A 10,875-nucleotide genomic window follows, 5' to 3' on the forward strand; every position below is an offset into this window, starting at 1 on the left:
GCTGTGCCCCAGGGGACAGCGCTTGGCACACTTCTGTTCAGTGTCTTTATGAGAACCACCTGGGGGAGTGCACAGAGGGCAGGTTGGGGGGGGCCCTGGTGGGCATCACGTTCTCCCTGGCACAGCAAAGTGCCCTGGCGGCCGGGAGAGCCAAGGGCATCCCAGGGGGCATCAAGAAGGGTAAGGCCAGCAGGGCTGAGGAGGTTCTGATGCCCTCTGCTGTGCCCAGCTCCAGGCTGCCAACTCAGGAGGGGCAGAGATCTGCTGGGGAGAGCCCAGGGCAGTGCCAGGAGGATGCCACTGGGCCTGGAGCAGCTCTGCTGCGGGCAGAGGCTGAGGGGCACCTGCTCAATGCCAATCAATGGCTGAGGAGCAGGGACCAGGCTCTGCTCAGCAGTGCCCAGGGACAGGGCAAGGAGCAGTGGGCACACGCTGCAGCTCTGCAGTGAGGCTGGCACAGTCCTGGCACAGCTGCCCAGGGGCTGAGAGTGTGCTCTGGAGATCTTCCCCTCCCCAGGATGTGCTCCTGAGTGGCATGCCCTGGGTGCCCCTGCCCTGGATGCCCTGCCCTGGCAGAGAATTGTGCTGGGTGAGCCCTGGAGGTCCCTTCCAGCCCCCAGTGTACTGCTGTGATACCCTGGCACAGCCCGGTACAGCCTGGCACAGCCCAGTTCAACCCAGTCCAGGCTGTACCAGGCTGTGCTAGGCCCATTCCTGGTGCTAGCATCAATCCCAGTGCCAACTCTATTCCCACTGCCAGTCCTGGTGCCAGTCCCAGCCCCATTCCCAGTGCTGCTCCTGTTGTGTTCCTGGTGCCAGTCTCACCCCCACTCGCGATGCCACCCTCCTTCCCAGCCCCGTTCCTGGTGCCACCCTGTCCTGCCCCATCGCACTGCATCCTTCAGTGCCAGCGCTGGTGCCAGTCTCATTCCGGTGCCCATCCCCAGTCCCGGTGCTGATCTCAGCCCTGCTCCCGCTGCCATTCCCAGTGCCGCTCCCGATGCCAGCCTGTGCCGCCCCCCTCGCGCCGTGCCAGCGCCGTTCCCGGCCGCGTTCCTGATCCCGGTGCCAGTCCCGGTGCCAGTATCAGTCTCACTCCCGTTCCCGGCCCTGCTCCCGTTCCCGGCCCCTCTCCCGGGGTCAACGCCGTTCCCATTCCCGTTCCCGGTGCCGATCTCGGTCCCATCCCCGTTCCCCATGCTGGTTCGAGTCCTCGGTGCCGGTCCCTGTGCCAGCTCCATTGCTCATCCTCACCCCCAGTCCCGGTGCCAGCCCCATTCCCGTTCCTGTTCTCGGTGCCGGTCCCTGTGCCAGCTCTATTGCTCATCCCCACCCCCGGTCCCGGTGCTAGCCCCGTTCCCGTTCCTGTTCTCGGTGCCGGTCCCGGTGCCAGCTCCATTGCTCATCCCCACCCCCAGTCCCGGTGCCAGCCCCATTCCCGTTCCTGTTCTCGGTGCCGGTCCCGGTGCCAGCTCCGTTGCCCATCCCCACTCCCGGTCCCGGTCCCATTTCCCGTTTCCATTCCCGGTCTCATTCCCGGTGCCAGTTCCATCCCCGTTTCCTATCCCCGGTTCCCGAAGGGGGGGTCCTGGTGGGGGGGGCTCTGTCCCCGCCCCTGGAAGCGGAAGCGGCGCCGCAGCCCCTCCCCCCCTTCCTCCCCCCTTGCCCTCCCCCCCCCTCCCCGTTACCGGAGCCGCCGCCGCAGGTACCGGGGCCGGGCCGCAACGGGGCCTGGGGGTCCCGAGGTGGTCTGGGGGGAGGTGACAGGACCAGGGGTCCCATGGTGGGGGGGGACACAAGAGCTGGGGGGGAGGTCAGGGGGGGTCCCGGGACCGTGGCGGGGGGTTGGGGAACGGACTGCGGGGGGTGGCACCGGGGGAGGACACCGGGACCCGGGGCGCGGGGGGGGGCCCCAGGGCTGGGGCAGCTCGGGGGTCCCGGGGAGGGGGGGGTCGACAGGACCCGGCGGGGGGGGACATTATGAAGGGGGGTCCTTGGTGGGGAGCGGGTCGGTGTCCGGGGGCTGTCGGGGGGGCACCGGGGAGGGGGGGGCACCGGGACTGGGGGTTCCCGGAGCGTCCCGGGGAGGGGGGGGGGGCAGACCCGGGGGAGACACCCCGGTGCTATGGGGGAGGTGTCCCGGGGGGGGGCTCGGTGTTTGGGGGGGTGTCGGTGCCTGGGGGGTTACCGGCGCCCCTCTCACGGCCGCCCCTCCCCAGCCGATGGCGCTGCCGCTGCCCCGGGGCCCGTAGCAGGAACCGGCGGCAGTGGGGTCCCGGGGGGGTCCCGGTGCCTCTGTGTCCCCCCCCGGGGCCATGTCTCGGGCCCGGAACCACCGCAGTGACCTCGTCAACGACAACCGCCCGGGGGGGGTCGACGCGGACCCCCCCGGAGGCCTCCCCGGTACCGGCCCGGGGCTGGCGGGGGTCCCGGTGCCCTCCAACGCCAAATGGCTGCAGGGGAACCGCGACCAGAACCGGAATGAACTGGGGGGCACCGAGAGCCCCCCCGGGGAGGGGGACGACACCCGGACCCCCCCCGGCGATGAGGACACCGGGAGCCCCCCCGGGGATGGGGACCCTGAGACCCCTCTTGGGGATAGCGCAGGGACCCCCCCCGGGGGTGACACCGGGACCCCCCCTGGGAGCGACACCACCGGGACCCCCCCCCGGCGATGACACCGAGGAGGCAGGTGGGCCCCTGTGCCACCCTGTGCCACCCCAGTGCCAGCCTGTGCCATCCCAGTGCCCCCCCATTTTCATCCGTGTCACGCCTGTGTCACCCTGTGCCATCCCAGTGCCACGTTAGTGCCACCCCTGTGCCACCCTGTGTCATCCTAGTGCCACCAGTGTCACCCCATCTGCATCCCAGTGCCACCCCGGTGCCCCCCGATGTTATCCTAGCGCCACCCTGCGTCATCTCTGTGCTGCCCCGTTGTCACCCCAGTGCCACCCAGCCCCACATCTGCCCCACTCCTGCCCCACTGCTGTGCCCTCTGCCCCACTGCTGTGCCCTCTGCCCCCCAGTGGCACCGTGGGCAGGCGTGGGCATGGGGCAGGACTCGGCGCTGCCCCCTGGCTGGCTGCGGGTGAGCGACCCCCCGGGGCCCTACTACTGGCACGTCCCAACGGGCACCACCCAGTGGGAGCCACCCCCGGTGCCAGGCCCCGGCCCCACGGTGAGTGTCCCACGGCTGCCCCACTGCTGCCCCACACCTGCCCCATAACTGCCCTACACCTGCCCACAGCTGCCCCACGCCTGCCCTACACCTGCCCCACACCTGCCCCATAACTGCCCTACACCTGCCCACAGCTGCCCCATGCCTGCCCTACGCCTGCCCCATAACTGCCCTACACCTGCCCACAGCTGCCCCACGCCTGCCCTACACCTGCCCCATAGCTGCCCTACACCTGCCCTACACCTGCCCCATCGGTGCCCCATAACTGCCCTACACCTGCCCACTGCTGCCCCATGTCTGCCCTACACCTGCCCACGGCTGCCCCACACCTGCCCTACACCTGCCCCATAGCTGCCCAATAACTGCCCTACATTTGCCCATGGCTGCCCCACTGCTGCCCCACACCTGCCCCATGCCTGCCCTACACCTGCCCCATAGCTGCCCAATAACTGCCCTACATCTGCCCATGGCTGCCCCACTGCTGCCCCACACCTGCCCCATAGCTGCCCCATAACTGCCCTACACCTGCCCACTGCTGCCCTACGCCTGCCCTACACCTGCCCCACGCCTGCCCTACACCTGCCCCATAGCTGCCCAATAACTGCCCTACATCTGCCCATGGCTGCCCCACACCTGCCTACACCTGCCCCACACATGCCCCATAGCTGCCCCTCAGCTGCTCCACACCTGCCCCATACCTACCCCATAACTGCCCCACATGTGCCCCCCAGCTGCCCCCCAGCTGCCCTGCTGCTGCCCCACCCCTGCCCCCAGATACCCTCCAGCTGCCCTACACCTGCCCCATAACTGCCCCAGGCCTGCCCCACACCTGCCCCATAAGTGCCCCATACTTACCCCCTAACTGCCCCACACGTGCCCCCAGCTGCCCCACTGCTGCCCTGCAGCTGCCCCATTCTTGCACCATACCTGCCCCACACTTGCCCCATAGCTACCCCATCCCTGCCCCATGCCTTCCCCACAACTGCCCCACACCTGCCCCATAGCTGCACCCTCTAACTGCCCCATACCTGCCCCACACTGGCCCTATAGCTGCCCCATAGCTGCCCCATAGCTGCCCCCCAGCTGCCCCCAGCTGTGGCTCAGCCCCCCCTGGCCTCCCTCTCCCGCAGCTGCCCTGGACCAGGCTCCCCCCAGCTGAGGGCAGCCCCTGGCAGGTGAGGAGGGGCTGGGGGCTGGGGAGGGATTGGGACTGGGGGGGACTGGCAGGGGGCTGGGGCTGGGGGTCCCACAACTGCTCCTCCCCAACCCAGGACCCTCCTGAGGAGGAGGAAGAGGAGGAGGAAGAGGAGCAGGAGAAGGAGCTGCAGGCGCAGGGGTGAGGGGGGGCTGGGGGGGTGTTTGGCATCTTGGGGGGGCCTTGGGGTCCATGGGGGGGGCTGGGGGTCTCTGGGGGGTCTCTGGGGGTTTACTTTGGGGGGGGTCTCAAGAAGGGCTGGGGGGGGCTGTAGGGGGTCTCTGAGGCAGGTCTCTGGGGGGATCTCGAGGGGAGGGTCTGGGGGTGTCTCTGGGAGGGGACTCTGTGGGGGGATCTCTGGAGCAGGTCTCTGGGGGTGTCTCGGGGGGAGGGTCTGGGGGGTGTCTCTGGGAGGGGACTCTGGGGGGGGGTCTCGGGGGAGGGTCTCTGGGGGTGTCTCTGGGAGGGGTCTCTGTGGGAGGGGTCTCTGGAGCAGGTCTCTGGGGGTGTCTCGGGGGGAGGGTCTGGGGGGTGTCTCTGGGAGGGGTCTCTGGGGGGGGGTCTCAGGGGGAGGGTCTCTGTGGGGGGTGTCTCTGGGAGGGGTCTCTGGAGCAGGTCTCTGGGGGTGTCTCGGGGGGGAGGGTCTCTGGGGGTGTCTCTGGGAGGGGTCTCTGTGGGGGGGGTCTCAGGGGGAGGGTCTCTGGGGGTGTCTCTGGGAGGGGTCTCTGTGGGGGGGAATCTCTGTGAGGGGTCTCTGGAGCAGGTCTCTGGGGGTGTCTCAGGGGGAGGGTCTGGGGGGTGTCTCTGGGAGGGGTCTCTGTGGGGGGGAATCTCTGTGAGGGGTCTCTGGAGCAGGTCTCTGGGGGTGTCTCAGGGGGAGGGTCTGGGGGTGTCTCTGGGAGGGGTCTCTGTGGGGGGGTCTCTGTGGGGGTCTCTGGGAGGGGACTCTGGGGGGCGTCTCAGGGGGAGGGTCTCTGGGGGTGTCTCTGGGAGGGGTCTCTGTGGGGGGGTCTCTGTGGGGGTCTCTGGGAGGGGACTCTGTGGGGGGGTCTCAGGGGGAGGGTCTCTGTGGGGGTGTCTCTGTGGGGGGGTCTCTGTGGGGGTCTCTGGGAGGGGACTCTCTGGGGGGGTCTCTGGAGCAGGTCTCTGGGGGTGTCTCGGGGGGGAGGGTCTCAGGGGGTGTCTCTGGGATGGGTCTCTGTGGGGGGGTCTCTGGGGGCATCTCAGGGGGAAGGGTCTCTGGGGGGGTGTGTCTCTGGGGGTTGTCTTGGGGAGGTCTCTTTTGGGGGGGTCTCTGGAGGCTGTGGGGGGGATCTCTAGGGAGAGGGTTTTGGAAGGGGGTCTCTGGGGGGGGGGGAATCTCTAGGGAGGGATTTCTGGGGGGGGTCTTTGTGGGGGGGTGTCTGGAGCAGCCTCTGACCACCCCTTCCCCCGCAGTGAGGCCCCCCCCGAGGAGGATCTCAGCTCCCAGGTAGGGTCAGGATCCCCCAGGGACCCCCAACTGTGCTCCCCCATTCCCAGCCCCCCCCCACCAAATTCCCCTCCCCATCACCACCCCCCCCCCACCCCCTCCTCCACCCTGCCCCCCCCCAGCTCTCCACTTCCCCTCAGCTGCTGCTGGAGCCGCAGAAGGAGCAGCAGGGGCCCAGCGCCCCCCCCCCAATGGTGGAGGTCCCCTTCCATGGTACGGCACTGGGGGGCGCTGGGGGGGCTGGGGGGGGTCATGGGGGGGGTTAGTGTGGGGGTTCGGGGGGGGGGGGGATGAGGGAGGTGCTGGAGGGGGTGTTTTGGGGGGGGTGTTTGGGGGGGGGTCAGTGTGGGGGTGCCAGGGAAAGGGTCATGGGGGGGTGCCTGGGGGGGGGGTGTGCCATAGGGGAGTCAGTGTGGGGGTATTAGGGGGGGGGTCATGGGGGGAATAGTGCCAGGGGATTCCCTGGGGGTGTTTGGGGGGTCCATGGGGGGATGCCATGGGGGTCCATGGGGGGGGTGTTTGGGAGGGGTCCATGGGAGATGCGGGGGGGGGGGGTCCATGGGGGGCGTGTTTGGGGAAGTCCATAGTGGGGGGGCCCGGGGGGGGGGCCATGGGGGGGGGGGTGTTTGGGGGGTCGATGGAGGGTGCTGGGGGGGGGGTCGATGGGGGAGTGCCAGGGAAGGTCGATGGAAGGTGCTGGGGGGGATCGATGGGGGGGAGTTTGGGGGGTCCATGTGGAGGTGCCAGGGGGGTCCATGGGGGGGAGTTTGGGGGGGTCCATGGGGGAGTGCCGGGGGGGGTCCATGGGGGGGAGTTTGGGGGGGGTCCATGGGGGAGTGACGGGGGGGGTCCGGGGTGGGGGTTTGGGGGGGGTCGATGGGGGGTGCCAGGGGAGTCCATGGGGGGGTATTTGGGGAGGTCCATGGGGGAGTGCCGGGGGGGGTTCATGGGGGGGGTGTTTGGGGGGTCGATGGGGGAGTGCTGGGGGGGGTCCATGGGGGGTGCCAGGGGGGGGTCGATGGGGGGGGTGTTTGGGGGGTCCATGGGGGGGAATTTGGGGAGTCCATGGGGGGTGCCGGGGGGGGTCCGGGGAGGGGTTTGGGGGGTCCATGGGGGGTGCTGGGGTGGGGGTCTCACTGCAGCCCCCCCCCCCAGCCGAGTTCCCAGTGCCCAAGGCTGAGCCTGTGCAGCACTTCCCTGCTCGGTACCATGGCTGTGTGCCAGTCAGCAAGCCTGTGGGTGGGTACTGGGAGGGCACTGGGAGGGCACTGCTGTGGCTGTGTGCCAGTCAGCAAGCCTGTGGGTGGGTACTGGGGGGCACTGGGGGGCACTGCTGTGGCTGTGTGCCAGTCAGCAAACCTGTGGGTGGGTACTGGGGGGCACTGGGGGGCACTGCTGTGGCTGTGTGCCAGTCAGCAAACCTGTGGGTGGGCACTGGGGGGCACTGCTGTGGCTGTGTGCCAGTCAGCAAGCCTGTGGGTGGGTACTGGGGGGCACTGGGGGGCACTGCTGTGGCTGTGTGCCAGTCAGCAAGCCTGTGGGTGGGTATTAGGGGGGAACTGGAGGGGCACTGAGGATGTGACCCTGGGGGGCTGCTGCTGGGGGGGGGGCAGCACTGGGGGCTCCCTGCCCCCTGCTTGCCCCTTCTCAACTCTTTCTCACCTCCTGTGCCACTCCTGCCCTCTTGTGCCCTCCCTGTGCCCTCCCTGCCTTTCCTGTCCTCACCTTGTTCCTTTGTCCTTGACCTTCTGTCCCTGTGTCCCTCTCTCTATCCCCATCCCTGTTCCTCTGTCCCCATCCCTGTCTGTCTGTCCCTGTCTCTTTGTCCCCATCCCTGTCTATCTCTGTCCTTGTCCATCTGTGCCTGTGTCCCTGTGTCCCTGTCCCTCTGTCTGCCTGTCCTTCTGTCCCCATCCCTGTTTCTCTGTCCTTGTCCTTCTGTCCCCGTGTCCGTGTGTCCGTCTGTGCCCATCCCCTTCCCTGACCCCTCTGTTCCTGTCCATCTGTCGCTGTCCCCATCCCTCTCCGTCTGTCGCTGTCGGTCTGTTCCTGTCCGTCTGTTGCTGTCCCCATCCTTGTCCGTCTGTCCCTGTGTGTCCCTGTCCGTCTGTCCCTGTGTGTCCCTGTCCGTCTGTCCCTGTCCCCACCCCTGTCCGTCTGTCGCTGTCGGTCTGTCCCTGTCTGTCTATCACTGTCTCCATCGTTGTCCGTCTGTCACTGTCGATCTGTTGTTGTCCGTCTGTCGCTGTCCCCATCCTTGTCCGTCTGTCCGTGTCCGTCTATCGCTGTCGGTCTGTCCCTGTCCGTCTGTCGCTGTCGGTCTGTCCCTGTCCGTCCGTCGCTGTCCAGGTATGGAGGTGCTGAACGCGGCGCTGGAGCTGGCGCTGGCCGCAGGCTCCCCTGAGCTCTGGACCCCGGCGGTGGTCAGCGTGGCCCCGGCCACGGTCACCATCACACACCAGCAGGTGGGCACCGGGCATGGGGGGCGCTAGAGGGCACTGGAGGGCACTGCAGGCACTGTGGGCATTGCTGAAGATGCCATTACAGGGCACTGGGAGGGCACTGGGGTGGACCAGGGCAGTGTGAAGAGTCATGGGCAAGGGTAGCACCATGGCCACCATGTGATGAGGGTGGCACCAAAGTCAGGGTGGCACCGTGGCAAGCAGGCATCAGGGTGAGGGTGGTAATGCAGTGAGAATGTCAGAGTGGCACCAGGCTCAGGCTAAGGGGCAGGTTGGCGCCATGGTGTGGGAAGTTAGGGTGAGGCTGGCACCGTGGATCAACTATGGTGCCCGCTGTGCCTGCAGATAAGGTGGGTGTTGGGTGAGGCCCGGGTGCGGTTCCTCTCCTTCCTGGGGCTGGGTGCCCATGGGCAGGGCTGGGTGCCGGTGGTGCCAGGCTGGGTGGCAGGCTGTGTGCCCGCTGTGCCCGCAGACGGGGTGGGTGCTGGGCGAGGCCCGGGTGCAGTTCCTCTCCTTCCTGGGTGTGGGCAGGGCTGGGTTCTGGTGGTGTCAGGCTGGGTGCCAGTGGTGCCAGGCTGGGTGGCAGGCTGAGTGCCCGCTGTGCCCGCAGACGGGGTGGGTGCTGGGCGAGGCCCGGGTGCGGTTCCTCTCCTTCCTGGGCGTGGGCAGGGCTGGGTGCCAGTGGTGCCAGGCTGGGTAGCAGGCTGTGTGCCCGCTGTGCCCGCAGACGGGGTGGGTGCTGGGCGAGGCCCGGGTGCGGTTCCTCTCCTTCCTGGGCGTGGGCAGGGACGTTCGCTCCTTCGCCTTCATCGTGGCCGCTGCCCCCCGAGCCTTCCGCTGCCACCTGCTCTGGTGCCACCCCAACGCTGCCCGCCTCAGCGAGGCCCTGCAGGGGGCGTGCGCGGTGAGTGCCAACCCCCCTGCCCCTCCCTGGGCGCCCCTTGATCTATTGATCCCCCATGAGCACCCCTTGATCCACTGAGTCCCCATGGGTACCCCTGGGGCACCCCCCCCCGGGCACCTGTGGGCCCTGTGACCCTCCCTGCGCACCCCCTTGATCCACTGAGCCCCCATGGGCATCCCCTGGGCACCCCCAGACCTGGTGACAGCCCCTGGGCACCCCTTGATCCACGGATACCCTATGGGCACACCCTGGGCACCCCAGACCCAGTGACATCCCCTGGGCACTCCCTGACCCAATAACCAACCCCATGGGCACTCCCTGGGCACACTCTGACCCACTGATCTCCCCCTGGGCACTGCCAGACTCACTGATCACACCCCCCCGCCCCCGGCACCTCCAGACCCCCAGCCATCCCATGGGCACTCCCTGGGCACTTCCTGCCCCAATGAGCCCCCCATGCCCTGACCCCCCCATGGGCACCCCCTGGGCACCCCTAGACCTATGGAACCCCCCCAGAGCTGAGATCCCCTCGGCCCAGTGAGCTCCCCCAGCAGGACCCCCCCCAGCCCCCCAAGCACCCCCTGCCCCCCTCCCACGCCCCCTCGGTGCCCTCCCCGGTGCCCTCCCCCTGACGGCCGCCCCGGTGCCCCCCAGCTGCGGTACCAGAAGTGCCTGGACGCTCGGCCCCCCCCCAGCCCCAGCTCCAGCTCCTGCCTGCCAGCCCCCCCCCGCGCCCTCCGTCGCCCGCAGGGTTGGCACCTCGGTGAGCAGGGGGGTGAGGACCCTGCTGGGCACCCTCAAACGCGCCGGGGCACACAGCCCCTGAGGGGGGAGAGACCAGAGACCCCCCCCCCCGGGCACCCCTCCGGGCACAGAGACATCCCCCTGCTGACCTTGGGTATCCCCTGGGTACCCCCCTCGGCACAGAGACCCCCTCCTGGGCACCCCCTGGGCACAGAGACTCCCCCCGGGCACCCCCTGAGTACTCCCTGGGCACAGACGCCCCCCCCCCAGCCAACCTTGGGTATCCCCTGGGTACTCCCCTGGGCACAGAGCCCCTGAGGGGGGAGAGACCAGAGACACCCCACCCCGGGCACGGGGACCCTCCCCCCAGTCACCCCTGGGCATCCCCTGGGCACAGGGACCCTGAAAGGAGAGCCCAGAGAGACCTCTCCTGGGCACCCCCCTGGGCACAGAGACCCTCCCTCCAGGCACCCCTGGGCACACCCTGGGTACCCCCATGGGCACAGAGTCATCCCCTCCCCTAGCCACCTCTGGGTACTGCTTGGGCACCCCTCTGGGTACAGACCCCTTGGGGGGAGTCACAACCACCAAGCCCCTCCCCAGCCACCCCTGGGCACCCTCCCTGGGCACCCCAACACCTCCTGGTGTCACTGGCACCACACGGGGGGGAGGGGGGGCAAAGGACCCTGTCCAGGGGGGTCCCATTTGGAGGGGGGCAGCACAGGGTGGGCATCAAAGGGGTGCCCACCCTGTGCCCCTCCACGTCTGTGCCATGTTGGGGGAGGTCCGAGGCGGGGGTCCTGCCCCCCCGGGGGGCTGGGGGGTGGGGGGCTGTGCCAGTGCATGTGGAGCTTTCCTGTGCCCCCCCAGGAGGGCACTGGGCATGGAGCTGGGAATAAAGGCACCGTGCCCAGCAGCAGC

The 10,875-nt window shown here is 69.0% G+C and overlaps 2 protein-coding genes across 2 annotated transcripts; both read left to right on the forward strand.

Annotated features, from left to right (window-relative positions):
* Positions 1-1,640: 1,640 nt before the first annotated feature.
* Positions 1,641-3,113, forward strand: LOC137458864 (basic salivary proline-rich protein 1-like). Its single transcript, XM_068170151.1, has 3 exons — positions 1,641-1,705; positions 2,220-2,692; positions 3,027-3,113. The coding sequence occupies exon 2, from the start codon at positions 2,316-2,318 to the stop codon at positions 2,676-2,678; it is 363 nt and encodes a 120-aa protein (XP_068026252.1). The 5' UTR covers positions 1,641-1,705; positions 2,220-2,315; the 3' UTR covers positions 2,679-2,692; positions 3,027-3,113.
* APBB1 (amyloid beta precursor protein binding family B member 1) lies at positions 3,029-10,873 on the forward strand. Its single transcript, XM_068170152.1, is given in 10 exon segments — positions 3,029-3,178; positions 4,309-4,353; positions 4,450-4,514; positions 5,811-5,844; positions 5,985-6,057; positions 7,000-7,083; positions 8,194-8,309; positions 9,034-9,210; positions 9,865-9,933; positions 9,935-10,873. Coding segments are annotated over 10 exon segments (894 nt in total). The 5' UTR covers positions 3,029-3,049; the 3' UTR covers positions 10,037-10,873.
* Positions 10,874-10,875: the final 2 nt, after the last annotated feature.

This window comes from Melanerpes formicivorus, unplaced genomic scaffold (assembly GCF_026170545.1).
Source record: "Melanerpes formicivorus ecotype bairdi unplaced genomic scaffold, bMelFor1.0.p_v2 SCAF_290, whole genome shotgun sequence".
NCBI classification, from domain to species: Eukaryota; Metazoa; Chordata; class Aves; order Piciformes; family Picidae; genus Melanerpes; species Melanerpes formicivorus.